Source organism: Mus pahari, chromosome 6 (assembly GCF_900095145.1).
Source record: "Mus pahari chromosome 6, PAHARI_EIJ_v1.1, whole genome shotgun sequence".
In the NCBI taxonomy this organism is placed as follows: domain Eukaryota; kingdom Metazoa; phylum Chordata; class Mammalia; order Rodentia; family Muridae; genus Mus; species Mus pahari.
Window position 1 is genome coordinate 27,074,604 of NC_034595.1, and position 11,767 is coordinate 27,086,370.

At 38.9% G+C, this 11,767-nt stretch overlaps 1 protein-coding gene across 3 annotated transcripts in view; it reads left to right on the forward strand.

The window, feature by feature from the left end:
• Positions 1-11,767, forward strand: part of Kdm4c (lysine demethylase 4C) — a 150,955-nt gene that overhangs the window by 11,409 nt on the left and 127,779 nt on the right. For all 3 annotated transcript variants that reach the window (XM_021199596.1, XM_029539771.1, XM_029539772.1), the window contains exons 2-3: positions 390-550; positions 9,663-9,838. In XM_021199596.1, coding sequence (XP_021055255.1) covers positions 407-550; positions 9,663-9,838 — 320 coding nt within the window. In that variant the 5' untranslated portion in view covers positions 390-406. The remainder of the gene's footprint in view (positions 1-389; positions 551-9,662; positions 9,839-11,767) is intronic.

Here is an 11,767-nt window from a genome sequence, read left to right on the forward strand (position 1 = left end):
TCTCTCTCTCTCTCTCTCTCTCTCTCTCTCTCTCTCTCTCTCTCCCTGTGTTCTTTTCCCTCTCCTCTGCTCTCTTTGAGGGCTCTCTCTCTCTTTCCACCTTCTTTCACCTTGGGGCCAGTGAACTTGCCTGAGAACAGCTTCCCAATAAACATGCCTTTAAGATAATCAAATTTGGCTTGAATTGGCTCATTTCCACCAGTGGAGAAATAACTTATTTCTGTGGTAGACTGTACTTTTGAAAATTCAGTTTTACTTGGAAAGGTTTCATGGAGGTCAGTTTCATAGTCAGGCCAGTGATTCTGTGTCCAGGATAGGAGCATGTTAGGAAGCCCCCTGAGGCGTCCTTTTCCAGGAGTCCATTGTTGATGGCCACCTTTTCTTTGCAGAAACATCTGTGGCCATCATGGAGGTGGCAGAGGAGGAGAGTCCCCTAAATCCCAGCTGTAAGATAATGACCTTCAGACCTTCCATGGAGGAGTTTCGGGAGTTCAACAAATACCTCGCATACATGGAATCCAAAGGAGCCCATCGAGCAGGTCTTGCCAAGGTGATTATATTCAGACTTGTCCTAAAAAGTATCCTTTGACTTTGAAATTACGTTGTTAGTTTTTGGTTCTTTCAGTGTCTGCTATCTAGCTGGAACACTTAATTTTCTTTTGTTTGGATTATTTATACTAGACTATGTTCTATAATTTCTCCTCCTTCGTCCCTCCTCCCTCCCTCTGTCCCTTCCTTCTTATTTTTTGGTTTTGAGATAGGTTCTTTCACTGTCTTGAATCATGGCCATCTTCTCTCTTCAGCTTCCTGGATGTGGGATTATAGACTTTAGCAACTATGCCTGTCTCACGTTAAAACAACAAGATACAATATCCTCAATCTACAGTTTCTAATTCAGTGGTGTTTGTTTGTTATTTATTCAAATAGTTTTATAGCTGTTACCACTATCATTATGTGTGGATATTACAAAGAGAAACTATATATTTTAAATGGTCATTCACAATTTCCTGGTATCACAGTTGCCTTAGGCAATCACAGTCTGCATTCTCTATCAATTTGCCTTTTTACCTATTTTTAAAAAAATTTGTATAATTATTTCTGTGTGGTGCTTATGTATGACTTGTGGAGATGTATATATTGCCACAACTCATCTGTTGAGGTCAGAGGACAACTTTAGAGTTGGTTTTCTGTTTTTAACCTTGATGTGGTTCCAGGGAACAATATTGGTTATCAGTATTTCTTAGTTTTTGTTTTGTTTTGTTTTGTTTTTGTGTTTTGTTTTTTCAAGACAGGGTTTCTCTATGTAGCTCTAGCTATCCTGGAACTTTTTCTGTCGACCTGGCTGGCCTCTGCCTCCTGAGTTCTGGGAGTAAAGGTATGAATCAGCATACCAGGCTGTAACAAGCATGCTTACCACCGAGCTCTTTTACCAGATCTTAGCTACTTTCTTTCCTCAAGTGTGAAGTGTCTGCTGTGTGGCAGTGATGATGGAGGGCATGCAGACAGAGGAGAGCTGGGCAGGAGTGGCACATGTCTGTAATTCCAGGATTTGCGAGGCAGAGGCAGGCGGATCTCTTGAGTTTGAGGACAGCCTTGTCTTCAGAGTGGATTCCAGGACAGGCAAGGCTAAACAGAAATCTTGTTTCCAAAAAAACCAAACCAAACCAACCAACCAATCAAACAAACAAACAGATAATTAGGGTGAAAGAATCCAGGTTGGAGACACGGTTCAGTAGGTAAAATATTTGCTACCAAACTGTAAAGACTTACAGTCTCCAGAAATCATGTAAAAACTGCGGCCAATAGCATATATTTTGTAATCACAGCCCTCCAGTGTCAGTGGCAAATGAAGACTCATGCCAGCCTGTCATAGAAGATGATAAAGAGACTGTCTTAGTTAGGATTTATTGCTGTGAAGAGACACCATGATATGACAACTCTTAAAAAGGAAAACATTTAATTGGGACTGGCTTACAGTTTCTGAGGTTTAGATCATTATCTTCATCTTCTTTTGGTGAGTAGGCAGAAATGGTGCTGGAGGAGGTGAGAGTTCTACATTTCTTCAGCAAGAGGCAGGCAGAGAACTGTGAGCCGTTGAGCCTGGAATTGAGCATCTCAATGCACGCCCCCACAGTGACACATTTCCTCCATTAAGACCGACCTATTCTAACATGGACACACCCACACCGTATGGGCCAAACATTCAAACACATGAGTCTGTGGGAGCCATTCCTATTCAGATCACCACAGAGACCTGTGCCAAAACAGTAGGAGGTAGGAGTTAAGGAAAACATCCTAGGTTGTGCTCTCTGCCCCTCCACTAATGGATGTGGTGTGTGTGTATGTGCGTATGTGCGTGCGCATGCCTATGAAGTATGTAAAAGGGCTTTGAATCATTTAGAACTAGATTTACTGGTATTGTCATCCACCCACTCGGATTTGAATTCTGGTTCCTGTGATTGAGCAGTAAGGGCTCTTAGCTGCTGAATTACTTTTGGAGCTCACTCTAATTATTATTATTATTATTATTATTATTATATTTTTTAAGACAGAGTTTTTTGTTAAGTGCTGGGATTACATACTACTGAAGTAATGCATCAGGGGGTTTATTCTATCTGCAATGAGAAATGAGGGCGATCTTTAATTGAATAGATTAGTCTGACAAAACAATTTCAGGAAGGAATGATTTATGTTGGCTGTTTTAGAATACATTATGGTGGTAGGGACATGAGGCAGCTAGCTGGTCATATTACATCTACACTGTGGAAGGAGGAAGAGATGAAAACTGTTGTTCAACTTGTTTTCTACTTTTTAATACAGTTCAGAATCTTAGCTCACACTTAGGGTGGGTCTTCACGTCTCAGTAGTACAATCTAGATCTGACCCCTAGGTGACTTCTGTCAAGTTGACAATCAACATTAACTATTAAAATTGGGAAGGAAGATGTAGTAGTAGATGTTTCCTTGTCCTGTTCTCTTGCTATGCTGAGACATTGCTTGATAAAAAAAAAAAACAAACAAACTACACTGGCATCTATGTAAAAAATGAGTTTGGTTGTAAAGACAAGTGTGCACAGGAAGTCTTATCAGGGATAATGTGCTAATCTAGTAAACAGCTCTTGGTAGCTTTGAACACTTAAAAAGAGAAGCCAGTTTTGAGCAGGTTCATCTATTCTTTTTCTTAAAGATATGAAATTATGTCTTTTAAAAAGTAATGGTAAATGATGCGCTTAAGGTCATAGGAGAGCTCATGAGGTACCAAGGACTGTAATTTCATTAGAGAATGCATGGCACTGGCAGAGGCTGTTGCTAGTGATACTTTAACTGGGAAAGGTTTTTCCCTGGACTTTGCATGTCTGTTGTGGAGGTCAAATAGTGTGGACAACGGTTGTTAGCTGAACAGAGATCTTCAGAACTATAGGTTTGGAGTACAAGATGTCGTGACTCATACTAGAGACTGTAATGCAGTTTTTTTACTGTTTGTAGCATTTTGTATCGAGAGGTCATTCCTTTTGTTAGGTGGCTGTTGTCAGTAATTGTCCTCTGACTTCTACATTTGTGCCATGTACTCGCCATGCCTCCATGTCCCCCTCCCCATACACAGAATACGTTGTTTAGAATTTGCTTTTTCAGTTTTGGTCTTAGAACTTGTAGATTATCATTTGAGGTAGACATAGGGGAATCATTCTTCAGTTGAAGAGAAGGTGTTATTTTTCTGTCATTTGGCATGGATGTGAAATGCTATGTAATGTATTATCAAGGATTTGGGCTTTATTAGCCCAGAGAGAAGCTGGAGATCACCTTCTCCTTTCTAGTTTTCTAGCTGTCTGTCTGTCTAGCTATCTGTTTTTTTTTTTTTTTTTTTAAAGATTTATTTATTTATTATATGTAAGTACACTGTAGCTGTCGTCAGACACTCCAGAAGAGGGAGTCAGATCTTGTTAAGGATGGTTGTGAGCCACCATGTGGTTGCTGGGATTTGAACTCCGGACCTTTGGAAGAGCAGTCGGGTGCTCTTACCTGCTGAGCCATCTCACCAGCCCGCTATCTGTTTTTTTTGAAACAGCTTTCTCATCTGTCCCAGAATAGCCTGGCACCCTGAATTTCACGGTGGCTCTGCCTCCATCTCTGAATGCTGTTTGATGGCATGTGTGTTACTATACTGTGTTCATTATTTGACCTTGTATGAAAACCTTTTTTGTCTCCTTTTTTGTTTCTTAAAAACATCTCTTGATCCCCTGAGATTAGTATCCTGTCTAGTGGTGAGGTAGGTGACTTGTTTAGTAACTAGAAGAGGAAATAGCAGCTACTCATGAGGGAGCTGTAGGCACTCTGAGTATACCCACGACAGGGCGTAACAGAATAAAATTAATGAGAATTACAAGTACACCTGAGTGAGTCCTGTGTACCTCACCTTCAACGTAACACTCATTGACAAAGACAGTGTTCTATAATAATGGTTTGCTCTACTAGGATGAAGCTGAACTGCTTGTTTCTAATCGTATTCTGCTGTATTCTCATTGTCACATAAATTATGTTTAACCTAGTCTCATTCTTACTCTGGAGGGTGAAGTAATTTAAGTGTATAGAGCTTAAATAAACCCAAGTTACTTGGTTAAAAATCCAGATTATACAGCTGTGGATGTTTTTCTTTTCATGGGGGAATAAAGGTCCCCTGTGGTTTCTTTCTTAATGTATTATTGACATATTGTGGATTTGTCTTTTTTTTTAAAGATTTATTCATTTATTTTATGTACGTGAGTACACACTGTAACTGAACAGATAGTTGTGAGCCTTCATCTGGTTGTTGGGAATTGAATTTAGAACCTCTGCTCCCTCTGGTCAGTCCCGCTTGCTCAGGCCCCCAAATTTTTTTATTATAAATAAGTACACTGTAGCTGTCTTTAGATGCATCAGAAGAGGGTGTCAGATCTCATTATGAGATGGTTGTGAGCCACCATGTGGTTGCTGGGATTTGAACTCAGGATCTTTGGAAGAGCAGTCAGTGTTCTTACCTGCTGAGCCATCTCACCAGCCCTCATGGATTTGTCTTAACTTATAATAATTGCCTTAACTTACAATGATCAATTTTTGAGTACTTCAATAGTAGTGAGTTTAATTTCAGAGTAGTCCAATTTTGTTTTTTTCTCTAATTATTTATATACATACACATAAACATATACATATGTACATATATATGTGTGCGTGTGTGTATGTGCTTCATAAAACACAAGAGATTGAAGATATGTACCTATGCCTACAGCCTGAAGAAAACATTGTTCTTTTGCTACTTTGTAGATAGCATCTGGCTTCAACATATCTAGTGGGCATGCATATTTTAGCTGGAAATGCCTGGGTTTGGGAAAACAATGACATAAAGTATGTTTTCTATCTTGACATACTCAGGAAGGTAGTCTATATAGTTGATAGAAATATAGCAGAATAGGTTTCCTCTACTTTAACTTACTAAATATGAAGCTGTTACTATTAAATTGTTTAATAACCAAATATGTTGTACTTGGTTTTGAACTGTGTGAGATAATTTGATATTTAAAGACTTAACATGGAACTGGAAGTATGACTGTAGGTAAAGCACTTGACCTACCTGCTGCTGACTGTTGAGTTCTGGATCCCATGGGTAGTGGAAGGAGAGAACCAACTCCTGAAAGTTGTCTTCTGATCTGCCCTTGCATGCCACTTCCATCGCTCATGCACATAGGAGAATAAAATAAAATCTAAAATTAATTCAAAAGAAAATAGTTGGTATAGGCTTGGATCAACATACCTGCCTGCCTGCCTGCCTTCCTTCTCTTTGAGATGGGGTCTTTCTGTGTATACCTGTCTGGCCTAGAATTCACTGCATACACAAACTGGCCTCAAACTTAGAACTGATAGGATTAACTTTGTAACCACTTTAATTTTATTTTATGCTTTATTCTCTAGCGTTAAAAATTACTTAAAAATATTCCTGGTGGGCTGGAGAGGTTAGGTTTAATGATTAAAACCACTTGCTATTATTGCAGAGGATCAGTATTTAGTTCCCAGTACCCACATGGATGCCAGACAATCACGTGGTACATGTAGGCAACACACTTACACATAAAATCAAAATTCAAAAAGAATAAAATATTCCTGGGAAACCAGTTTACTTTTATTATTTGTATTTTTAAAATTAAAATTTTTTTTTATCTGTTTGTGTGTGTGATATGAGTATGGGTATATTCAGAGGTCAAACAACCTTTGGAAGTCATTTTTTTTCTTCCCACCAAGAATTCTAGGGACTACACTCAGGTGGTGGCTTGAATGTATGTGAACCACTTGTGTAGGAGATCTCAAGAGGTCAAAGGTGGACACCATTTGGGTGATGGGAGTCTTCTGTAAAAGCACTAAGTGCTTTTTGCCACTGAGATATTTCTTTCTTTCTTTCTTTTTTTTTTTTTAAAGATTTATTTATTATTATACATAAGTACCCTGTAGTTGTCTTCAGACATGCCAGAAGAGGGCATCAGATCTCATTACAGATGGTTGTCAGCCATCATGTGGTTGCTGGGATTTGAACTCAGGACCTTCAGGAAGAACAGTCAGTGCTCTTACCCACTGAGCCATTTCACCAGCCCGAGATATTTCTTGAGCCACTAATTTTATGTTTTATTTTTGAGACTGGATCTCTTGTCTCAGGCTGGCCTTGACCTTGCTGTATAGCCAAGAACATTTCTGCTGTCTCGATGTACAGGCTTGTACTACTATGCCAAGCTTAGGTGGCACTGGAGCTAGAACTCGAGACTTTGTATGTGCTGGATATCTCTTCTTTCCTTCCTTTTCCCTTCCCTTTCTTCCCCTCCCACCTCTCCCTCCTTCTCTTCTTTTTAATTCTGAGACAGTTTCTCTGTGTATGTAGCTTTGCTTGTCCTGGAACTAGCTCTGAAAACCAGGCTGGCCTTGAACTTGTGGAGATCTGCCTTCTTTTGCCTCCCAATTAAAGGAGTCTGCCTGACATGTCTGCCTGGCTGCATGCTTGATATTTCTTGTTCTTTTAAGATTTATTTTTATTTCCCGTTGTGTGTTGATGTGAGTATCTGCTGTGTCTTTGCAGGTTTCTGCAGTGGGCAGAAGAGATTGTCAGATCTTGTGGAGTCATAGGCATTTGTGAGCTTCCTGATGTGGGTGTTGGGCACCAATTTCAAGTCCTTTGGAATAGAAGAGCAACAAGTGCTCTCAACTGTTGAACTATCTCTTTTGCACTCACAGTTGATATTTCTAGTACTTAAACACTCTGATTTCCTTTCAGTTACCAAGATTATAGTATAGTGTCTTAAAGATTCCTTTTTTCCCTTTTTAACGGTTTTCTGTGTGAGTACATTCATGTGCATGCAGGTACCTGTTGGCTCTCCTGGAGCAAGAGCGCTGGTACCCTCTGAGCCTTTGCTCAAGCCTTCCACTTTTTTTTCTTTTTTGAGACAGGGTTAAGCCTTCCACTTTTATACTAGTATACCTTTTAAGTAGTAGTGTTGATGTAGACTGAGGAGATGTTAAGTACCTGCTGTACGGTCTTGAGGACCCGAGTTCAGATTTCTAATATGCATGTTAAAAAAAAAAAAGCCAGGTGTCATTATGCATCTCCATAATGCTAGTGCTGGGAAGGTGAAAAGAAGACTCGGCTCAGTGAGAGACTCTGTTTCCAAATAAAATATAATAAAGTAAGGTGGATAGCAATAGAGGAAGACATTTGACCTCCTGTACATACATACATGTGTATCCTACTGCATATATACAAACACAAAAATGTCAGACATGTTACATACACAAAACAAAAACTTTTTTAAAAAAGATTTATTTATTTATTTTATGTATGTGAGTACACTGTCACCATCTTCAGACGCATCAGAAGAGGGCCTCACATCCCATTACAGAGGGTTGTGAGACACCATGTGGTTGCTGAGAATTGAACTCAGGACCTCTGGAAGAGCAGTCAGTGCTCACTGAGCCATCTCTTCAGCACCAAACAAAAACTTAATATTTAGTGATGCATAGCCACATAAGTTTATTACCAATAAATATTGTAGTTGTTGCCACTTGAACAGGATAGACCTATTTGGAAAAGAGTGTGTGGAGGACTTCAGAGGGGTAATGGTATTCTGCTCCTTATACCTGCCTGAGTGGGTCCTCAGGGCTTTGGGTTCTAATAATTCATTTTCATTTTCTGTAAGAGTACTATCTTTCTATCTTAATTTTTTTAACATTTATTTTATGCATATGAGTGCATTGTAACTGTTTTCAGACACACCAGAAGAGGGCATCGGATCCCTTTTCAGATGGTTGTGAGCCACCATGTGGTTGCTTGGGAATTGAACTCAGGACCTCTGAAAGAGCAGTCTGTGCTCCTAACCGCTGAGCCATCTCTCCAGCCCCCTCAATCTTAAAATATCTTAAGAATTTTCTTAGGTATTCTGGTGCATTCATGCAGTCCCAGCCTTTGGGAGGAGCAGGAGGTATTTCTGGGCATTCCTAGCGATGTAACAAATTCAAGGACAGTCTGGGTTGCTTAAGAATTTGTCTGAGGATTTCTGAGTTCGAGGCCAGCCTGGTCTACAAAGTGAGTTTCAGGACAGCCAGAGCTATACAGAGAAACCCTGTCTCCAAAAAAAAAAAAAAAAAAAAAAAAAAAAAATTTGTCCGAAAATACCAAAAACAAAATAGAAAGTACTGCCCATGTTGGAAGAGGCACACCATGGAAGTAGACAAAAGTTACACGTTAAACTTTTCCTCATCTTCACAGAAAGCTGGTTTTCAGACTTGTACTCGTTTGCTACCATGCTATTTGCCAATGAAGGAGAGTTAGAGGCACATAGGAAGGAAGGCAAGGAAGGTGAAAGCGACAGCCTTGAGATGGTTGCTTCTTGTTACCAGAAGACATTATGGAAAGTATTTCGAGGAGAACCAATGGGAAGGCACATAGGTTGGGTCTAAAAAGGACCAGTGGGAGAAAGGGGAAGCCAGGGCCCCTGTAAAATACCCAAGCCAGCCTCTGTTTAAATGGACTTCCAGGCTTAGGTCGCACCCATCCTGAGTGTGTAAAGTTGTAACTTCAGTTTGTCTTGGTTTTCCTGGGCATTTAGTTCTTTGTCTGTGTGAGGAAACCAACTCAGAAGTCCTCTAGATGACTGAACAGAACATTTACTTATCTGTACCACATAAAAAAGAGATATGTAGATAAAATTTAGTAAAGATGAGCTTGTTTGTGTTCTTTGAGGAAGAGTCCATCAACAGTCCATCTTCTGTTGAGAGGTAACATGGTGGTGCATTGTTTGTTCTGGTGTCATTGGTGTTTCATCTAACATCTCAGCCTGTCTTGTAAACACCTAATAAATATCCCAGCCTGTCTTATCATTAGCTCTTACCCTTAGTCATTCTGTATACTTAAAAAAAAAATCATAAAAAAATAAAAGCAATAGTTGTGAGTGGCACTAAAAACAAGGCAATACAAATGTAGTTATGGGTGTCAGTGAATTTTGTTATTAAGAATCATATCCTTACTGCGAAGTATTAGTGAGTGTTTACAGTACTTTTGTTGCAGAGGTATTGAGAAAATATGTTCTTTTGAAAAATAAAAGATACGTAGTACTTAATTTGGAGTGCCAAGTTAATATTTTGTTTTGCTTCCAGGTGATTCCTCCTAAGGAGTGGAAGCCAAGACAATGCTATGATGATATTGATAATTTGCTCATCCCAGCACCAATTCAGCAGATGGTCACAGGGCAGTCAGGACTATTTACGCAATACAACATCCAGAAGAAAGCCATGACTGTGAAGGAGTTCAGGCAGCTGGCTAACAGCAGCAAGTAAGTCAATTGAGTTATGTTTGTATTTCTTCCCCAGAGGTATGTGAGGTAAGAAGCCAAATGGACAGAGAAGCCTGAAAAGCCTGTAGTGAAAAGCAGGAACCTCCTTTGTCATCTTTTGTCTTCATCTCTGGTTTCTGTTCTTCAAATGACGGCTTACTCATATTCGCTTATTTCTAAAGAAATTGTTCCACATTTTATAATCCCGTTTGTAAAATCTAGAAGTGGTTCTTTTTTTTTTTTTCTTTTTAGTTGTCAGAGGTTTTTAGTTCTTTTTAGCTTTCTTAGGGAAAATTTTATTGATAATTTTGTTTAAGACTAAAATGAACAATAGCAATTTAAAAACAACATTGAATGAATGGGAAAACATCTGTTATATTATATCAGTTATATAACAAATTCTTAGTCTCTTAAGCAGTCTCATAATTGTAAGAGTCAAAAAGCTAGTAGTCATGTAGATGAGTGATTAAGCTTAGGATTTCTGCCAGGTTTACTGTTAAGGCTTTGACTGGGAGGGCGGCTGCTTGAGAACTTGGCTGGAAGATTTGTGCAGGAGGGGCCCTTGAATGAGGCTAAAGTTCATGCTGCTGGTCCTAAAGTGGAACTTTGCAAATGTGTAGAAACATGGATACTGTTTCCTTTATCCTATACCAGTCCTGCTATCCACTCACACATCTTTAAAAAGCACATTTGAGTAAATTGCAGACATTGATCCGTTTTATCTTAAGTACTTGTGCATGTTAACTTTAGAGTTCAAGATTTATTTTCTTTCTTTCTTTCTTTCTTTCTTTCTTTCTTTCTTTCTTTCTTTCTTTCTTTCTTTCTTTCTTTCTTTCTTTCTTTCTTTCTTTGTCAATTTCATATGTATTTAACATATCTGGTACTTTACACACTTTCCATTCTTTTTCCCAAACTCCCGTGTCAGTTCCCTCTCCTAATAGGTCCCATTCCCATGTTTTGTTTTGTTATATGACCTACTAAGTTTATTAAGGGATTTTTGAGCCATCATGGGCTTATAAATATTGAATGGAGCCAGGTAGGCTCACCAGTGGGTATACAACTGAAGATAATGACATCGTCATCTTTTTTTAAAAAATTTATTTATTATATGTAAGAGGGCATCAGATCTCATTAGTGATGGTTGTGAGCCACCATGTGGTTGCTGGAATTTGAACTCAGGACCTTCAGAAGAGCAGTTAGAGCTCTTAACCACTGAGCCATCTCTCCAGCCCCCAGACATCTTCTTTTCTAAATCCATCACTAGCCAATAGATTCCCCCTTTATTTACAGTTGACAGCCCAATATTGTCCACACCCATAGTAGACAGCCACAGCTTCAGCGAGTTCATAATTATAATGTCTGTGTCCTGTCTTTGTTACTTCTCTATCCTTCTGATCCTACATTCTTTCTGTTTCCTCTTTGGCAGTGTTCCCCAAATCCTCATATAGTGGCAGTTGTCCTCTTCCAGAGAAATTGAATAGGTGCATCATATACTGAATGGGGAGAAGAAAGAAGTCTTACTTTTGTTTTTGAGGCAGGGAGATAGGCTGATATTTAATTTGTGATCCTTCTATCTCTCACAAGTTCTGGGTCTGTAGGTATATGTCACTTTATCCAGCAACATTTTCTTTCTTGAAGGGAAGACTATTAAAGAATTTATGAACATATTTTTAAACCTTGTGTTTCTTATGTGGTATTGGATGCCCAAAATAAAAATCTTAATCTGAAACTGGGGATTCAGCTCAGGTGTTGTTTTTTTTTTTTTTTTTTTTTTTTTTTCTAGAATGCTACATTTTTAGTTTTTGATCACCATATATAATAAAACATGCTATGAGATATATGCACCTGACTCTAGAGGGAGAGGCAAAAGGATCATTAAAGGGTAAAACTCATCTGAAAATCCCGCTAAAACTGACTGTGCCCCAACTC